Source organism: Phyllostomus hastatus, unplaced genomic scaffold (assembly GCF_019186645.2).
Source record: "Phyllostomus hastatus isolate PE091 unplaced genomic scaffold, TTU_PhHast_1.1 phas_contig_29, whole genome shotgun sequence".
NCBI classification, from domain to species: domain Eukaryota; kingdom Metazoa; phylum Chordata; class Mammalia; order Chiroptera; family Phyllostomidae; genus Phyllostomus; species Phyllostomus hastatus.
This window is the reverse complement of record NW_025333835.1, coordinates 43,320,001-43,340,618: the sequence shown is the minus strand read 5'-3', so window position 1 is coordinate 43,340,618 and position 20,618 is coordinate 43,320,001. Positions and strand designations below refer to the sequence as shown.

Below are 20,618 nucleotides of genomic sequence, written 5' to 3'. Positions count from 1 at the left end.
GTGACCTTTACACGTTTATCTCTTCCACCATCTAGATAAGATTTTTATCTTTGCATTTTCTGGACTCCTGTAGAGTCATGTTTGTGTGTCTGACAAGTTTGGCCACTACTGCGTGAGGGGTCCGTGGGCTCCCACACGTGCCCTCACTCTCTCGCGCAGCGTTGGTTTCACAAGTGACCGACGGGGACGGAATTCGCGTCCCGCCACGCTCTGCTCCTTCAGACCCACCCACCTGTCTGGCTGCTTGCGAGACGGCACTTTGCAAACGCACCCATGTCTGAAATTGAAGTCATCAATATCCCTCAGAATCTTTAACCCCTGAGTGCCTAATATATTTACTGACATTTCGAGAGAGAGAGAGAGAGACAGAGAGAGAGAGAGAGAGAGGAACATTGACATGCTGTTCTGCTTATTTATGCATTCAATAGTTAATTCTTGTATGCTCCCTGACGGGGGATCGAACCTGCGACCTTGGCATAGGGAAACAACACTGTCATCAACTGAGCTAACCGGCCAGGACTGAACTTATTTTCATTGACTTATTCCGATGATGGAAATCCTGCATATGCTCAGATCTAAGTCCTCTTCCCCACTGCAACGCTGCTTGAGTTCACGCCCTCATCTCTCCTCACCCAAACGGGACGCTAACCTCATTATGACCCCCTACTCTGAATCGTATCTCTGTGTAAATCTATTCTACAGAAGGCAGTCTACCTAACACACAAAACCACAATAACTCTGCACTGCATATCCAGTGAAAGTCCAAGTTCCTCAAAGCAGCCTCAAGGTTAAGCTCACAAGGACAAGTAATAGAGGAGAAGGTTTAAAACCCGAAAGCACGCTGACTCCAGACCCTTCCTTAACCAAAAAAACCCGAATTCCGTGTTGTCCATGTCGTGTTTGCCGAGTCATCCCTAGGGACTGAACGCGAAAAGCCTAAGTTGCATCAGGACGTCAGCGATGAGAATGAGCAAACTCTGTTTTGTTCTGCCTCTCGAATTCCCTCCTGTGTTCTGGGAAGCCTCAGGAACTTGATGCAAGGAAAATCCCAAACCACAGACTCGCCAAATCTGGACAGCTGAAATCCTGCATCTCCGAGGAGATTTATCCAATTGAAAACATCCAGCAGGATTCATTAAAACCACGCCCAGAAAAGAGGAGGAGGGGGTAGAAGCTGATCCGATGGCACGATGATGGAGGAACTGAGCAAGGACATCGCCGCACAATTAGCGTCTGTGGGCAACCACGGTTCCCTCCCGACGGAAGCCCCAGCCTCAGATGTCACCTGGTTTCCTTTTCGGGAGTATCAGCTCTTGGTCTGGCGACAACAGTGTGCGCATGCGGGTGGGCGCATGCCATTGTTGTTTTTGTTTTCAGTGTTTCAGGAAATAGCCTGGAAGGAACTCTTACCCTTGTCCACAGCGTGGATGGCCGGGGAGATTAGTACGCTAAGTGACATAAGCCCGTCAGAGACAGACCAGTACCACACGGTTTCACTTACACGTGGTGGAATCCAACGAACAAATGAGCTGATGAGCAAAATGGAGAGGTATGGACACACGGAACAGCTGTCAGTTGGGAGGAGGGAAGGGGGGCTGGATGAGGGAGGGTGAGTGGATCAGCCAGCGATCATACAGGTGAAACCTTTGTGTGGTGGTGGCCCAAGGGCAAGGGGCCTGGGGGCTAGAGGGAGGTGGGCAAGGGGGGAAAATGGGGACGTCTGTAATAGGGTCAACAATAAAAATAAAGTTAAAAATAATAAAAAAAGAAATAGCCTAAAATAAACGCTCCTGTCTCTTGAAGAGAAATGTTCAAGTAGGGAAACAACCCTACTGTTTCTTTTATCTACAGTTGACATTCCTTCTCACCTCATCCACTCAGATTCGGGGAACAAGGACCTCTGTTCCCATCACTACAACCACAGGACCACTTGATGGAAAGTAAAATCAAGGAAAAAAGTACCTATTTGATGTAGTCCCAATTTTAGCCAAACTTACTCCTTTTAGGAAATCCCAAGAGAAGCCTGCCACTACAAAGAGGCTGAAGAACCAATGTCTGTGACTACACGTGTGAGAGGTCCCACATGTCATCTCCCAATCACGGACAAGACACAGAGGACAGTGATACTGCTTACACCACAGGCCAAGGAACTCCTACCGCAGATCAGTATTCGCGTCCCACGTAAATAACGATTAAATAGCAAAATAGCGAGCTTTCTTAGAAATCCAGTCCCCTGAAATGGAATACCATCACATATAAAATAGAACATTTAAGACAGAACGATCTAAAGAGTTTCCCATCTAGGGATCAGCGTTGTAGCAATGGTTTGTTTTTATAAAAACTTTGGGCGTCCCAGTTGCCACTGGGAACCAGATGAAAGTCTGCGACCTCTCTCCAGGGATGACGGGTCCACAGACCGGAAGGCAGGGCCCAGCTGTCCATCTCCTACGGATGTATGAAGAAGCAAGGAGTCCTCACTCAGGTTCAAGTCCTTTGTTCAGTGGGTGATATTACATAATCTGTGCATTTCCTTTCACTGGACATCTCTCTTCCAGAAGCAAAAGCTTTACACCTCATCTTCGTGGCTTTTGCAAAGGCAAACGCATGCCACAGTACAGCTTTCTGCACAAGACAGGCCCGGCCGCTTTCCTCCGTTTGTTTGTGCAGTGTTTTGGCCGTCTGTGTGTCCTTCAGGCTTTCTGTCTTTCTGTCCAGTCTCCCCCCTACTGGCTCTGATCACCACCTTCCACTTTGATCCTCAGCTGCTGCCCAAACAGCCAGACCTTAACCCTGTGAGCTTTTGTGCCCCAGCCAGCAGGAACCGGTAGGAAAAGCCGTCTTTCTCCGGAGCAGGGGGATCTGCGGGAGACTTCGGTGAGTGAGCATGCGCGTCTCCCCTGCGAGTAAGGCACAGCCTTCGAGCCACCACGTCATAGAGCCACAGGCAGGGAGAGCATGCACGGAAAAGCGATGATGTTACTGAAATTAGTGGTGGAGTAAACACTCTAATGCGCGATAATAGCCACTTCCCTGGCTTCTTCCCACATACAGGAACACAATCAAACTAAGATCAGATGTACTGACTAACGCAGAGTGCTTTTACCTAAACAAAGCCATGCTGCTTGCTTTTAGAGATTTCTAAAAATGTATGGCATACAATTCTTTTTTTAAAAAAGATTTTATTTATTTATTTTTAGACAGAGAGAAAGGGAGGGGGAAAGAGAGGGAGAGAAACATCAATGTGTGGTTGCTTCTCGTACACCCTGCACCAGGGACCTGGCCAGCAACCCAGGCATGTACCCTGACTGGGAATCGAACCTGCAACCCTTTGGTTTGCAAGCTGGCACTCAATTCACTGAGCCACACCAGCCAGGGCTAAAGTTCTAAATACAACATATGGGGTACAAAATAAACTTAATAGAAAATTCCCCCTGTCACTGAGAGGAAAAAAAAAGAGAGAGAAAACTCACGGACACGCACAACAGTGTACTGACTGCAGCGGGGCGGGGAGGAGGGGTGGAGGGGGGCACGGGGGGGGCGGGGATGAATGGTGGTGGGCGGAGACTTGACGTGGGGTGGTGACCACACAACACAGCGTACAGATGCCGTGTGCTGTGTTGTGTGAATTAAGCACCTGGCATCTACATAATGGTGTTGGCCAGTATCACCCCCATTGATTCAATAAAAAGGCAAAAAGCAAAGACAACACAAAAACGTGGGTGAGCGAAGCTACGCTGCCTTTCCCGGGCGGAGCGGCGGGACACGGAGCTCAGGTGTGAAGGCCGGGAAGCCATGTGTCCATCACCCCTGGTTGGCGATCCAGGGAATGCCCACGGGACCGTCCTTCCAGAAGCTGCTGGGACACTTACTTGCACGGCACAGTGTTGCCCATAGTTAAGCAACGATTTTTTGAAACGACATTTTCCCCAGCCTCCTGGCACTTCATTATCTGTGTAAATTAAACACCAGCACAGTGAACACCCGCAGAGGGTCATAATGTATCACGTTAGCCATAACATCTTTCCCCTTCATGACTAACCCTCTGTATCCAGGGATCAACAAATACAGGTGGCCAGATTTACTTTTAGCTTTATTTAGCTTTATTTTAATTCCAAAAGGCCTACCTTTTGGCAGTAAGGACTTACCATAAATGTAGGCAATGAAAGGATACAAAGCAGCAAAGGACACTGCCAGCAATCTGCCATTTTCAAAGTTCCAAGTTCCAAGGTGGGAGGACACCGGGACAGTCCCGAGGGGGGCCAGCGCCTTCCTCTGGGGCGCCGGCCCCTCTGCCCCGGTGCACACGGTCTCCCCTTGGGGTTCATTTCTGGACACCGCGGCCTGGGTGCACTGCACACAGCAGACGGGTCGTCAGAGGCACTTTCAGAGGCTGAAGGGTGATCTGTCCTGACACGTCTGATCAGAAATCACCAGTTTACTTCTAAGTCCGTGCAGACCGACCGCAGAGCTGCTGACATTGACTTTCCATTCAGGTAGACGTGCTCTGTATGCACGGGGCCCTGGAGGGGCGACCTCTCCCTCCCGCTTTATTACGATTCTCCCTCTCTCATAAACGAAACCTGCCCCGGGGGGTGGCTTCCATGCAAAGGGTTCTCCCGCCTCTCCCTGGGACCGCTGACTCCCCGGCAATCCCGTGTTGCATTTGTGTCCACGTTTCCAAGGCTGAGGGAGAAACCGGCTCATTTTTCATGGGAGTTTTACCAGAGCACCTACAGGCGAAATTGGGGTGGAAGGGTTCACGAATGCAGCGCAGTTCAAGTCGGGAAAAGACAGGGCTGTGATGGGACTAGATCGCTTAGGCAGGTGGAGTTGACTTCTTTCAGTTTCGTGCTAAGAACGTTGGCACAGGCCGACTTTGGACACGGGAAATGAAGCTCTGATTCAAATCCGCGCTGTGGCAGGTAGTAGGGCTTGCTCTCTCTCCATGTCATTAGGAATCAAAGAAGCAAGCATCGGGGCTATTAATTACAAACCAAACAGGAGACTATGCTTAGTTCAGAAGCAAAAACAAGCAACACGGGAAACTGAACCTCAGGCTCCTCTCTGCGTGGGGGCGGGGCAGCTCCACGATAGGACCGCACGGGGTCACGTGGTTTCCGTGCTCTGCTGTCACCGTCTGAAATTTTTGAACAAGGGGGCCCTGCATTTTCCTTCTGCAGCCGCCCCTGAAATTACCTCACCGGTCCTGCATGAGAAGTGTGTCTGTGATCAATCTCCTGTCCTTATCTGCTCACTAACAGAAAAGAACTCGTCCACTCATTCACTCCACAGCTGTTTGTGGAGACCTCCTGTGTGCTAGAGCATGTGAGAAACTCTAAGGAGACAGGTCTGTTCATCATCCTCATGGAGTTAGCAGGCTAAAGCAATAAACAAAAGAGTGAAAAATAATATTTAAATAAGAAAAATGTTGAAGTGCTCGGCTGCCCTTCAGGACTATAAACAAAAATTCCACGCGGCAGTTGCCACGGGAATATTCCTCAACTGAACGAACACACCCCACGTGGCCGCTCTTCTCGGCCTTGCCCTGTCCCCTCCTGTCCTCCACGCCAGGAGCCGCGTGACAGAGCACTGCTCCTCGGAGCCAAACCGGCGTCGACGCTGAGGGAGGACCAACTGCGGGTCACAGCGCCAGGAAATCGTTTGACAGGCTGGGCAGAGGTGGCATTTCAGAAAGCAGCACAGGCACCTCCAAACACGAAGGAGGGGGTGAGACTCGACGTGAGCACAGCCCAGCGCCCCACTTGCTTCACACCTGCCACGCCCTCCACACCCCACGAGCGCCTGTCCCACTGGAGGGATCGGGCTGGGCGTGGTGACCCTTCCGACCTTGACGGCTTATGGGTCTGCTCCTCCCCACCTCGACACTGAGGGTCAGATCTGCTCACATTTTGGCCAGAATGTCCTGGCGGATGGCTGAATAGGAAAGGCTTTCTCTCCATCGACAAAGCCCGGACTGAGGTGATTTCTGAGTGCCTGCGCCACCTTCCAAATGTACGCTGGCAATTTCTCTTTCTTCCTTGCAGGAGAGGAGCAGCCAACTTGATTTCTCTCTCGAGTCCGCGGCTGAATCGATCACTGTGGGGTGACGGGACAAAAGCACGGTGCGAAGGGCCCCTGACCGATACGACCACCCCGGCCTGAAGTAATGGCTGTGAACTCCGCACAGCGCCACTGTCAATGACCGGCGATGTCCGCCTCGCCTGCGGGTCGGAACCGAGCTAAAATAGGAACAGGTAAAGAGGACGCTCTTTTGAAATTAACTTGACCAGAAATGTGTACGGTGAGACAGATCTTTAAGCACCGGGCTACTGACAACTAAAACAGAAAACTCCATACATCTGTCTCTTGCCGTAGGGTATGGACACGGGTGGACAGCCCATGCGGACTGCTGGGGGCGGGCGGGGGGCGGGGAGCAGAAGGGGCTGCTGGCGGGACAGCTGGGACCTGGGAGCTGCTTGTGCACCGAGTCACGTTCCTCGGGACCGGGGTGGGGTCAGAGGTTTGGGGACTGAGGGCTGCAGCCACAGAATGCCTTCAGGGGCTGCCTGGGGCCACGGTGAGGACAGTGGTCCCCAGCACTTCCACAGGACCGTGAGACCCGTTGCCCGGGTAGAGGGTGTGCCTTGTGGATGCTCCGCCCCCGCTCTGCCTCCCCCGCCCCGCCCCATGCGGAGGTCCGGGTCCTGGCTGCAGAGGCTGTGCCCCACCCGCTGAGGTCGCCCCCCCATCCCCCCCCCCCCCCCGCCACGGCACAGCCTGAGAGGCCTTGCGGAGTTTCCAGGGGCCTTTAGTGAGGCCTTTGTTCGGCAGCTCTCTGCGGGTGGGCGCGGAGTGAGGCTAACTCGCTGCACGTGGGGACTGGGGCATGGGAGGCGCGGAGTTGACGGAGCGCCATAGGCGTCTCCCTGGTCGCATGGGTGGCATGGACAGAGGAGCTGGACGGAAGAGGCCGTCAGCCTGGCCTGTGCAAAGAAGGGATTGGCTGGAAGGCAGACCACCCCCCACCCCAGGCCCCTGAAGTGCAGGAAGCACCTGGCCTGTGCCACGCCCGAAACAAACGTGGTCCCAGGGGAACAAAGAAACACTGTCTCCTGCTCAGCTCTCTGGCTCGTTGCTCGCTGCTCAGGGCATGCACTCCGGCGGTGCACTGACCTCTCCTCTGCATGGGCCATGCGGCCTTTGTAGTCATGTGGCCCATGGCCTCGGGGAGGGAGTCTGTCTGTCCTTCTGTCTCTCTTGCTGACCGGGTGGAGCAATCGCCAGTGTGTCCCTGTGCTGTCCTGCCCAGGAGCACATGACCTTGCAGCCTGAGCAGCCTCCTGGCTTGTGGCTGTGCCGGCCCCGCACGCAGCCTCCTGGAAGGAGCCTGAAGCCAGGCGGCAGGCGGGCACAGGCTGAGCTACCCAGGGGACTGCCCGGCAGCCACCTGCGGGCTCCCAAGGACGGCACTTCAAACTGGAGCGGGAACGCTGGGCACAGGCTTTTGTTTTGGTCTCGCTGAGGAACGGCTGGGCTTCACCTGAGTTTTGCAGAGGAGATGAGCTCAGAGATGGGGAATCCTCCATTCTCCTGAATGGTTCAGCATACGAATAAAAACCTCCTTCCTTTCTCACCAGCCAGTGCCTTTCGAGTCTGCCTTTTGTGGCAGAGGACAACTGAACCCCCTTTTTTGGTTCGGTAACGGCATGAGTGCTGGCCACAAGAAGTGGCCTGGCCAAAGAAAGGGGGGTAATTCACGGTGCCACAGAGAGAGCACAGGCCGCATAGTGCCTTCCCCGGGACTGCTGGACAGGACGAGAGCCTCCGGGTCTGGGCCCTTCTCACTGCATGCTCTTCTTGCTCAGTGTCAACATGCGGTACCCCCTTTTGCCATAAGCAGGGGAGGCTGGGCAGGAACCCAACTGGATGAGTCTAGCCAACTACAAAGAGGAAATCGATATGTAATTGACTAGGGTATACAAGCAGTGCCTAAGCCTCCCTTCAGGGGGACAGAGCTTTGCACAGGAATCCCCTGTCTCCTTTACTACCTACTGACAACCACTGGTCATGTTGTTTTTTTTTTTTTGTAATCCTCACCCGAGGGCATGCTTATTGATTTTAGAGAGAGGAGAAGTGGGGGACAGGCAGGGGGGAGAGAGAGAGAGGGGAACATCTATGTGAGAGAAAAACATTGATCGGTTGCCTCCTGCATGTGCCCCAGCTGGGGATCGAATGCGCAACCTACACATGTACCCTGACTGGAATCAAACCTGTGACCTTTCGTTTTATGGGACAAAGCTCCAACCAACTGAGTGAGCCACACCGGCCAGGGCAACCACCTCTCGTTCCTGAACGGAGCACCCCAGCAGCGAACGCCTTGAGTCTGGAAACAGGGCCGTGAAGCTGACAAGCGCCAGAATCCAACCGTGTCTGCCCAGACCCTGTGTGCACTTGCTCTGCACAACACCGCGTGGCCAGAGAACAATCTGCACACACGAACAGAAGGCAGCACTTGGAGATTTGCTAATACAAGAAAAAAGCACTAACGTTTCATTTTATTCGGTGTTACAGAAACATATTTTTCCGGGATCCGATTGCATGTAAAATTTGGAAGCATCCCACGTGGGAAAAACTGTTGATATTCTGATCTTAGGCTGGAAGTAATGCCACAAACACAATCTGCCACAATTTACAAGCCGAACCAGCTAAGTGGAGAAAGCAGAGAGAAATACAAACATTGCTCCTGTCCAATATTCTCCACCATCTTAAAATCTCACCAGGCTGCCAGGCCTGCCTTGACTGGACTGCGAGGCCCACGCCACGCCAGACACAGGTGTCTGGGGTTCCACTGAAGTCAGATGCACGTGAAACGGTCCCACGCGGCGGGGACGAGCTCACTGCTGCGTGGAGTAGTGGAACCTACCGGGCACCATGGGCAGCAGGCAGCGCAGCTGCCTTTTAAGCGGTGGGAGGCTGAGATAAAGGAACTGGCTATCTTTCACCAGGAGACCCAAATATTCAATAAAATACCGTCTTTATGCATGAGACCCAAACCACGAAAAAAATGAGAGGAGGTTAAAATACACGGCCTTCACGTCTCTGCTTGTTCACTGCTTGGCCGTTTATCTCGTGAGCGTGCTCACCACTAATCCTTCCGGCCCCTGCCTCTCCAGCCTTATCTGCCCGTGGGCCTCTTGCTTTCTGCTCGCCCTGCTGGTCCCTCACTGGGGCGTGCCCCCCACTGCTGCTCCTCCATGCTTCGGGCCTCAGCTCAAACCTGACGTGCTCAGGGAAACTGCCCTCGGCACCCCATCCAGAGCACCGTTGCCTGTGGTGCCCCTTTCCTTCCTGACACGGATCCCACTCGTGACTTTATATTCATCTGCTCGAGCGTTTGATTGATGTTCGTCTCTCTCGTTGAAGTTCCAGGTAGACGTGATCCACACCTTTCTGATCAGCATTCTAGCTCCAGTGCCTAGAAGGGAACCTGGCACATAGTAGGCACTTAAAAATCGCTTGTTGAATAAGCGAACAAAAGCGCCACAGTAAATTTGCTTCATGTTGTCGCATCCAGTATGTCTACACTTTCAAGCTTTGTAAATACCAGGGTAACTTCCCTTAAGGCTGGAATTGATGTTTTTCCTCAGGGCACTGTCAGGAGAAGTCACTCTCGGTTACTTAGAAGGGACGAGGGAGACAAGGAAGACATTGCGATAATTTCTAAGGATTACAATCTTCCCCTGAAGTTAGGCATTGCAATGCCAAATAAGAAAAGTGAAATAAATGAACAGCAACAAAAAGGATGTCCTACCCTCATGGAAGAGAACGTGAAAAATCTTATATTTTTTATCCAAGACCCCTGCGCACACATAGTAGGAGAGGAGAGATAATGTGGGAACCTCGGATTGCCCTGAAGGAGCCAGCTGTGGCCAGGAGTAAGGACAAGCTGCGCCAAACCCAACTTCACGTGCTCTGCTCCCCCTCCCGCCCGCCACGCGCATGCCAGAATGCCACGGTGCTGGAGGGAGCACAGTGCCTCCTGTGCGTGTGCCCTGCCCACGCCTCCTGGAGAGAGGCAGTCCTGTCTCCTGCACAGCCGCCCTCACCAGGAGCGCTGTATCAAACGAGGGTAACGCGCGGCCACCAAATCGGGCTGTCTTAGAAACCAAAGACACGTTTCTGCTTCTCAAAGATTTTATGTAACAAACAGATGAGAACTATACATTAGACTGGAATATTATTGTAAGTCCTATTTTCTGTTTTTTTTCATTATGAGACTGGAAAAAAATGAAAATGCCTAGTTTCGTATATGAACAGAAACACAGAGCTCGTGAGGCATTCATTCCTTCGTTTGTTCGTCTATCCGTCTAAAGATGGGAGCAGCGAGACCTACTCGCCTCTCCCTCAGAAGTGTCTTGGAAATCCTTTTCTCTTTCTTCCCGCAGCTTTAACGAGCTTCTCTGCACCTCTGTCTGAGCCTGCTCTACCAGCGCTCACTGCCTTTTCTGGGTTTGGGTGTTCCGCCAGTCAATCTTCGTTCTTCACCATTATGAGACTGCACAGTTCCTACATCAGTTTCAGCCTCAGCCACTCAAAAGCTGAAGTTTGGTTAACTGCAGAATTCATTGCATGGAATGGAAACAGGAACCTTCGAACCCTGACTCCAGCTTCCTCTCCACTTTACCCTTTGTCCCATCCTCCCTAGGTCATGCCTAGTCTATTGCCAGCCCCTGAACTCCCATCAGATCTTTCCCTAATGCCTCGGCGTTGAACACTGCTGGGAGGAGAGACAAGTGCTGTCAAAGATTCTGCCCAAGAAAGAGCTGGAGAGGGAGAAACGCCCGGGCTGTCCCCGCCTCCACCGGCTGCACGTCACTGAGATGCTGGACGCCAAGTCTCCTGACCTACACGGCCAAGCACAAGGGCAGCGTGCAACACGACTGGCCCACGTGGCTGCCCGGTGGGCCTCGCTCACCACGGTGCACGGCAAACACGGAAGCATGTGCACGTACCACGAGTCTCTCTGGGCTGCGACCACAGCTCACACGTGGGCTTCCTGCACAACCCTGTGAGCTCAAGGGCAGAGCCCTTGTCTCAATTCCTATCCTAACACCGACCCCCGTATTGGGCGTGTAGTAGGCACTCAATACTGCTCAGTGCCCGTAGACACTCTCCCCGGTGAAAAACTCAGCATTTCCCAAAGCTTGTTCTGCCGGCCCTGAATTCAAATGGGTGTTAATGCACCTTTCGGGTGGACGGGACTCTGCCATTCCGTATTAGCTTTTGAAAAACAGCGTTAATGTGAAGCTGTTCTTTTAGTCCACTGGAGCGGCTGTAACAGAACAGGACGGACTGGGTGGAGAGTCGGAGACCAGCTTGCCAGCGTGGCGGGGTGGGGCCCTGTTCCGCATCGCAGACTTCTCCTCGTCTCCCCCCACGGCAGGAAGGGCAAGGGTGCCCTCTCTGACTCCCAGGATGAGGACACTGGTCTTGCCCCTGAGGGCTCTGCCCGCACGACCTGAGCACCTAGCGAAGGCCCTGCCTCCTAGTGTCATCACTTTGGGCGTCGGGGTTTCACCGAAGGAACCTGTGGGGTGCACAAATGTTAAAACCATAGCGGCTGGATCCTGCATTACAGAAAATAAATAAAACTCATCCAGGGCTTTTAAAATGTCCTTGAAGAGGAAGATGTGTCATACGGTAGCATTTCAACGTGTCACTGAGGAACACGCTTTTCCAAAGGACTAACATTATATGGGGCACATTAGTTAAGGGGATATTGCTTTAAATGTCCCTCTTTGTAACGTTATTTTATTTCATCTCTGAAACATTTCTGTGAGGTATAGAAGAACAAGGTCACACCATACAGATAAAAAACACAACTAATAAATAATTAAAACTAAATAATACATCCAGCAGTAATTGAAAACGTAAGCTGTTGTTTACTATTCTAGTCACTGCAGGACTAGAAGAAAAACATAAATTCAGTTCCTGCTCTGTGTGAAGGAAGAGAAGAGGCATACAAGAAAAACAGGGAGCCACAAAAAGGAGCTTTCTTTTTACACAACAGTATTTTTGTGCCTCTTTTGTCCATCAAGGTACTTGGTGTTGCTGATTATTAAACATGGGATACGCAGGTCGGTTCTGGAGCTGACAGTACAATTGGAGCTTCCTGGACTCCAGGAGCCGATCACGAACTGGTGTGATTGTCCACCATACAAAGAAGAGAAAGGCTAACGAGACCCCCCACTAATGAGTGGGCAATGCCAATGTGATGAAACTGCGGCAAAGTGCCTCCGACCCTGTGATCTTCTAAAAATAACCACTCGGGAGTCCCCGGGAGGCCACCAGGCTCCGTCAGAGTGATCTGGCTAGAACTCTATTCGTTTCTATCTTAATATGTTATTGATCAAGACCGACAACCCAGAACATCATCCTTCACTTCTGAAGAGAGGCACAAGGCCCTGGGTCTTGTTATTTAAGGAGGGCGTCCTCTGGAATTAACATCATCTTCACTCTCAACGGAGGACTATTGCCAAGGCTCTGACAGCGAGGTATGCATGCTAGGAAACCTGGTCAGCATGCAATAACGAAAGATCGGATTCTTTTGTTAAGTAAGTTTTAAAAGACAGTGTGTTTGCTTTTGTCAGGTGTTTTGGCCTACCGTTCTCACGGCCTCCCTACCACATAATAGCATGATTAACATCCACCTGTAATATGTGTACTTCTGGAGAACTGGCAAAACGTTCATCACATCACTCCAAGTGGTTCTGTCGTACTCCGAACAGAAACCGAGGACCACAGATACATTAAAAGTGTCATGTTGAGGGACGTATTATCCATAACGGTCAGGAATTCTGAATTCGATACATAATGCAATGGGGGAAATTCAATTAATACTCTATTATGGTGATAGTATTCACAGCTCAGCCAATAACTAACGGGGTGACTTGAGGTGTCAGTCTCTAAAATGCAGTGGCCTCAGCTGTAAGTAAAGAAAAACAAAATTACCTGCCTCACCGGGGTGAAATGAGAACTGAATCGATTCCACAGATCATGGTCCCTTTGGCGTGCGGGGCTCACATAAGTTAGAAGAACACTTCATACTACAGTTAGTACACAGTGTACCTACCCCTCCTCCCCAGGAGGTTGGATAGAGGCCACCAACACACTAAAAGACCCTGCGAGTTCTGCCGCAGTGAGGTCTATGAAGTTCCCACAGCCAAGTGTTTCTCAAATCTACTTGTTTCCAAAATTACTTTGCTTTTCCCTGTTAATGCCTATTGGTGCACCCAGGAATCAGTGTTCCTCGGAACACATTTGAGGGTGATCCCTTCAGAGCACAGAAAGGTGAACTTGAATGACAGCCCAAGGAAAGCTTTTGAACGGGACGCTGCTGTTCTTTGGCATGGCACGGGACACACCTCTCTTGGGAAGGGAAGGGGACTGGGGAGTTGGAGGACCAACAGTGTAACCCCGATGACTCGGACCGCAACATGCTATGCGCCTTGTGACACTCCATGAAATGAGGTAAAGCTCTCGGGGGTGTGTTTTACGTGTTTAAAATAGGAGTAGTTACAGATTTGCATTCCTCCGCTGGTTTTCTTTGTGAACAACAACATGATTTTGCCGGACAGCGAACCCATCTGCAGTCTGTGAGTCGGCAAGGCTAACTGTCCCTGCTGACCCTGGCCTCCGCCGGACGTGGCTGTGGCTGTGTCCACCGCTGGGACCAAAGGGGAGAAAGTCAAACATCAAATGACTTTCTTAGGAAAATCCCCTCGTATTTGAAGTGAATAAAATCGGCTCCACGTAAAGGAAAGGAAGATTTGATCATGGCAAAAATTAAGTAAATACAACCATCTACACAATTCAAAGGAAAAAAGCCTTGCATAGCTTCAAACAGGACAGACTCAAGTGCAATGCAATGGACAACTCCTTCTTCCACCAGTGTTGAGAATAATTATCATTGTTATTTTTGGCTTCAGAGACACAATCTTGGGAAATAAAAACTAGTAACTCAGAACGAGGGAAAACTGAGCCCACTTGGCAGTGAAGAAACCAGGGGTTTGCGCACACCCTCAGGGGCCTCCAGCCGGCCACAGCTCCCTGTCCAGGGCGGAGGATGCAAAACATAGCCCTGCCCTAACAGCCGGCTTGTAATTTGCAGTTGGAGTCACACATCGAAATAAGCGTTTCCGTCTAAGCATAGCATGGAAAAGATGTGGGTACTCTGCCCGCGGGGCCGCCCGGCACCAGGACCGGCTCAGGCCGGCAACACGCCTTAAAGGAGAACGCATTATAACCCGCTCTGCTCCTGCTCTTCGCTGCTGATAATGCACGGTCCCCAAATAACAACGCTGGATGGAAAGAGACTGCTAATCCACACAGAGCGTAACAGTTGATAGAAGTGTATGTCCTGGAAGGTTTTAAGCGAATAAAATTGGCTCACGTTTCTCAAAATATGTCCAGAACCCGTGGGGGGGGGGGCGTAGTTTAAAGCGCTTCTCGTGGGCCCCACCGGGACCCACGGAGTCAGACTCCCTGGGGCGGGGCCTGGGACTCCCCACGGGGAATAAACTTCTTAGGTGAATTTCAGGGCCACTACAGAGTTAAAAGAATATTGCACTAAATTCCGACATCAATTATTCATATGCAGAACTTGGAAGCTTCATAGGAAAATCTGAAAACCATGAAAAACTTTCCAAATTAAGGCTGAAAGCCCAGGTTCTCCAGGGGCAAGAAAGTACACACACACACACACACACACACACACACCCAAAACCTAGTGACAATGATTTTTTTTGAAATATGATTTTAAAACATCATTAGGGACAACCATATAAAATTTGATGCCTTAGATTTTATTAAAGATCAGTGCATTTGTCGACGTCCCTGCCTGTAACCAATGCAGAGCCGCCAGGTGCTGAGTGTGGCACAGGCTATTGGCTGTCTGCACCGCATGTCCCTCCCACCCGGTCCTGGTTGGCCAGACCCTGCTCACCCCGTTGCCTGCTCCAGCTGGATCATCAGTGTAGTGGGACAGGCGGGCGTGGTGGCGGGTGGGATCTGCGGCCCTGGAAAGTACCGTTATTCAGCAAGAGTGCCGCATCCTCCCTAAGGATGTTCGGGACCAGGTGGCTTTGCCCTTCGTCAAAGCTGGCTCAGGTATGGCCCTGCCCGGCGGCGCGGCTTAGACTGGCTGGTTCCTGCAGGCCTTCCTGGCCTGTGATCCCGCTTTCCCCAAGTGCACGTGGCTTCACAGAGCTGGCCAAGGGCTGCCTGGGCCGGACTCTGTGGTCTGCAGTGCGGTCTTCGCGGCTCTCAGGTCGTAATTCCTCGCTGAAGACCCACTACGTGAAAGCTGCAGAGGGTGTACTAAGGTTTTGTTTTTAGTTCTCCATCTATGAAATCTTGTTTCTGGTAAAGGACAATGGTAAGTGAAAGAATATATATGCTACGCATTATGTAATGTATACATAATATCTTATCATATATATATATATAATATGTAGTAAGAAAGAGAACTAAGTTCTGGAAGTAAACTGTCTCCCAGAAGTCGCATTTTTAAAAACGTGGAACAGTTGACTGAGAACAAGAAGTGGTCTCAGAACCAGCATTATCCGGGAACTGTATTAGGAATACAAGTTCTCGGTCCCTGCACCCCACCAAACCTAGTGGATCAGAAATTCCCGGGTGGGGCCCCCCAAATCTGTGTTTTATAAAGTCCTGCCGGTGATTCTGATGCGCGCTCAAGTTGCAGAACCACTGGCTTGGAGTTCAAGACAGCCCACCGGCACCTTAGGCTGTAGGCCAGAGGGATTCAGGTGAAGTGTCCACAAGACGTCGTTGGCAGAGGAGCACAAGAGCCCTGCCCGCCCTTCCCACCGGCCCAGAAAGGCCTGGGTTTCCTAAAACAAGAGCGCGTCCAGTTAAAAGACACTGTCCCCCTGGCTGTCATAGCTCAGTGGATTGAGCTCGGGCTGCGAACCAAAGTGTCGCAGGTTCGATTCCCAGTCAGGGCACATGCCTGGGTTGCAGACCATGGCCCCCAGCAAACGCACATTGATGTTTCTCTCTCTCTCTCTTTCTCCCTCCCTTCCCTCTCTAAAAATAAATAAATAAAATCTTAAAAGAAAGACGCTGTCACTATAAAGCCACTCTGCTCATGAATATGCCAACACATCCTGTGTCTTATTCCTCAGCTGCCACTTGACAGCGAACGTGGGTATGACGAAAAGCCAAGTGTGGTGTCGTGTGACAGGTCGGGTTTAAAGCGGGCAAGGGTGGGGGGGGTCCTAAGCCTCATCCTGAAGGGGTGAAAGACAGGCCCAGGTGGGACCGCGCCACGAGGGGGCTCTGGACAGGCAAGGATGCTTTCAGCAGACAGAGGAAGCCATGCTCGGAGAAACACGGTCAGCATCCCTGCCTTGCGCGGCCCCCCACTGTCAACAAACTGAGGAGACGGTCTCCTGCGGCTTCTTAGAACACAACAGGGGCGCCTCCATCGGAAAAAGCGCTGTTTGCTGCTGCTGAGCGTTCTACACCCATTTTCTGCACGCGTGGGGGACTCCTATTCACACTAAACGTGTACCGCTCTGAATCTGGGACTCTCTCCGCGGCCTCCCCACGACAGTTTCCGAAGGTGAAATCTGTAAACTCAGATCCTGGTGTTGGCCAGCACCAGCGGACAGGACTTCCTTACGGTGTCTTCACAATGTTCTTATTATAGGTTTTGTTTGCAGAGCACGCAAATAACATATTTTACCAACACGTACATTAAAAATCTCCGTCACAGTACTTAATACTACAACAGTATTTGAAAGCACATAATTTTCTATTCCACAAAAAAAAACCCCAGCATTAAAACCTCCATTTTCTCACAGCACATTCCCACGCTATGCGAACGCTAACCTATTTGTTATACCTTCTGTTTCCCAAAGGCTTTCGACATGCCTTTTAAAGACTCAGTTAGGGGTAAAAACTCAACCCAGACTTGTGTTTACAAATGATGACCAAAAAAACACGGCTTCCAATATAAGAGGGAGACGGTGGCCTAGAAAGGTCATGTTCGAGTTGCTTCGGGGCAGACAGAAGTGGCGGGAGGGTTCCTCCCCTAGGCTGCAAGTGTCCGGGTGCAAGAGTCCTATCAGCTGTTCTGTCGGCTGACAGGTGACATGTCAGCCTCTAATCAACCGTAGCAAGATTATTCAAAATTAAGGCTGACATTCTGTCCTCTGACTAGTCCCAGAGTCCTGCCGGGGTGTGTGCCGCCTGATGCCACACCATATGTGCGCGCTCTGGACCCAGCAGGCGGCGGGCACCTGGCAGGATGCCTCTGGACCCTGCCGCCTGCCGCTTCCTGTTGTTGCTGGAACAGCCCTGACTTCTGCTAAACATAACCCTCCGGGCGAACCATTTTTAGTAAGAGCACCCGCCTTAGGGCCCCGCGCCCTCCCAGTTGACTCCGGTCCCGAGGCTCTGCCATCTGCCACCCGTGGAACCCACAGAACGCACTGCTGTGGGCTTCTGCGATCTTTGAGAAACCTGCCCGGCTTATGAGACATTGCATACGATGAGATGATTCGCTGCCACGGAAGCGGATATGAACAGAAACCCAGACCCTTAGGAAATGAACAACGGGAGGAATTCTTTTTGATGCAATTTTTTTTTTTTGCTCCTGTCAGCTGGTTTTTCCAAAGCCTTCTCCATAATTTAAGTTATTTTCCAATTCTAAATTTACTAGCATCTTGAGTAGTAGGATGTATTTACCTCCTTGAGCCCTCAAGAGCTTTGATTCAGAAAAACCCGCCTAGGTTTTACATTCGGAATTTTTCTTTTTGCCAGACATGAAAACTATATGTGGGAACTGAGAGAATGCCAGCTACTGGCCATACACTATACTCTTAGCTTAATGTCAGTGCACTTACCAAGCCAGGGCTCAGGAAAAGCATACACAAAGAAAAAGAAACAGTCCCTTTAAAATATATGTAACTTCCCTCATTGGTCTTTCTCCTTGGGGTTTTTTTCTGTAAAGTTAAGCATTTAGCTCTGCACGATCCAGAAAATCTATACGCAGTTTACAGAAGGAAGCATAAATCTCGTGGGTCTTAGCTTCACTTTCTGTTGCCTTCCTTCACCATATGCTTAAAGACAATCAATAAGAAATGATTTCTCTTTGTAAGCATTTTCCTGTTCTGCCCTGCCCTAAAATGAAGGGGAGAAAAGGAAAGTAACATGTAGCCTAAGAGGAGAAAAAGAAACTGCCTAAGCGTTTTTCCAGAGCCAAGCGAAACAAAAACAGCCAATCAAGTGTATTCTTGATGGAAAAGAGTTAAATACTCCTGGCATTCGTTTTGTTCTTAACATCCACGGCACCAACAAGTTTTCAAACTCTGGATTTATACTGCGACTTCCAACAGACCTTCTCTGTTTCGTAATAGCTGTGCTGTGTTTCTGTGTGAATACACATGGCACACGCAACGCTTGTGTCAGTGTGGCACACTATGGCGAGAAAGAAAGGGCAGTCAAGTCCCCCAAACTGCCTCCTAGGGCAGCGTGAGATGGAAAACTACAGAGAGAAAAACAGCAGATGAAAACAAAATTGCATCCGGTGAGGAAATACAGGATTGCAGACAACTCTACTCCTTTCCCAGCACAAAACTTTTTGCCTCTTGCAGTTTCATCCTGAGAATTTTCTTACTGAAAACACTATTCAAAGTTTTATGCTAAATGATCTGAAATCCTCCGTTGGGGCTTCTCCAATATGTAGACTCTATCTCAAAACTATCCACGCTTAATTGTTTTCTTCTGGGTTTTTCACAGAAGACTGGAAGAAAACACCAAATGGAATCGTAACAGACTTTTCCTTTGTAATGAAGTTACAAATATATTTTACACATTTTCCTGGCTTTCCCCCCTTCGGTCCGTATTATCTACGGAGGTTGTCATATTTCATCAGGGCGGATTATAAATCAGACAAGTTCAGCCTTTCAGGTTGAAAAATGGAGGTGAAAGGCACAACGGAAAATATATAAAGTATAATTAAAACCATATGACTGGAGATATTGAAGCAGTGCTTGTTGGACAAAACCCAAGTAAAAATCAAACCTTTTCTGGTGTTAGTGAGACTATCCAGTCCATTCGGGACAAGCACACATCATTTGCTAAATATTCTTTTTTTTTTTTTCCCTTAACAGCAAGAGTACCCAGGGAAATGAAATCCTGACAAGGTAGTTGAGGCTATACAGCTATCCTTGCAGCGAACTTCACAGTTCTTACTGTAAAACAGACCTCTTATTTAAAACAGTAATCGCTGATTTAGAAATAGAGTTTAAGACTGGGTAAAGGTCGCTTTTACCAGGGAGTTACAGACTTAAGATGACTATGCGGAATCGAAAGCCTTTTCTACTTTTCTCTGACGTCTTCGCCATTCGAGACCTGCGAATTCCAGTAAGACACAGAAAATCTAATTACTTACTGTTGACCACAAAGAGTAAGAAGGGACGGAATGCAAACTGTCTCCCCTGCTACATTAGAGAGGACCTGAATGCTCCTGCCGCACGTACATGGCCCTTAGCAGGCAAACGGTGCATATGCATTCAAGGACACACGGAAATGAAGAACTCTCCAAGTGGCAAAGCCATTCTGGTAAAAACCTCTGACACTGGTCATCTATCACCAATGCCACTCGGTCTCTTTCTCCAGAGCATTGCAACGGTCAATTAGCATACTCTCAGTAGACAACTGGAACATCATTTCCAGTACTGCTTTGGGATGCTGGTAAACAACTCAAGTGGAGCCAGTCACTTACCCCCCAGAAACTGGATTCCTCCAGCCACTCTCCCCACTGTCCTGGAGATGAGCTCCGACACACAGCAGCCCATGAGGGCCGTGAGAGCCACCAGGAGCAGGAGGCCGCAGCCCAGGCCGGTCACGATGGTGCAGATCCTCCACTCCGCGCTGGGGATGCCCTGGAACGAGGCGTAGCGCCCGCACTCTTCCACCATCACCATCATCTGCCGACTCTCGTCGTGCACGGGGTACGAGCACCTCCGGAACGTACCGAAGGACACGGCCTTGCCCAGCTGGGACCCCCAGAGCCAGTAAGGCATAAAGAACCCCACGCAGGAGGCGGCAGCACACAGGAACGAGATCAGAGCCCAGATCACCCCGGTGCAGGTCAGGCTGGATGCCATCTTTCTCCGGGCAGGGTGTCAAGGGCGCAGAGGGACGGTGCTGCAGCTGCTGGGGGTGCAGGGGTAGGTGACGGGGTCACGCCGCCGGGGACTGGGCCCGCAGGCAATCCACTGTCCTGCACTGCACAGTGTCTACGAACAGGACGGCTCTTCAGTCTTCCTGGGCCTCCACTTCCCCTCCTCCGCAGAAAGGGCAGCGATGATCCCTGGGAGGACAAGAAGGTGCAGTGAAGGTCTCAGGTGTTTAGTGACGTGATAACGCCAACTCAGCGGCTCCCCAACTGTCAACTAACATGCCTTCAGACTTGCCTCAAGACTTCCACAGTGGGGAGAACTCCATGTTCTCCGTGAATGTCTCTGTAATTCAGGTTTCGTCCTGCTAGCTTCAAACTGCCTTGTGTCTTGATCTCCTGTAAATGC

The 20,618-nt window shown here is 50.7% G+C and overlaps 1 protein-coding gene across 1 annotated transcript in view; it reads right to left on the bottom strand.

The window, feature by feature from the left end:
• LHFPL6 (LHFPL tetraspan subfamily member 6) overlaps positions 1-20,618 on the bottom strand; it is a 148,255-nt gene that overhangs the window by 125,696 nt on the left and 1,941 nt on the right. Inside the window, exon 2 of the mRNA XM_045839069.1 lies at positions 19,814-20,404. Coding sequence (XP_045695025.1) covers positions 19,814-20,198 — 385 coding nt within the window. The 5' untranslated portion in view covers positions 20,199-20,404. The remainder of the gene's footprint in view (positions 1-19,813; positions 20,405-20,618) is intronic.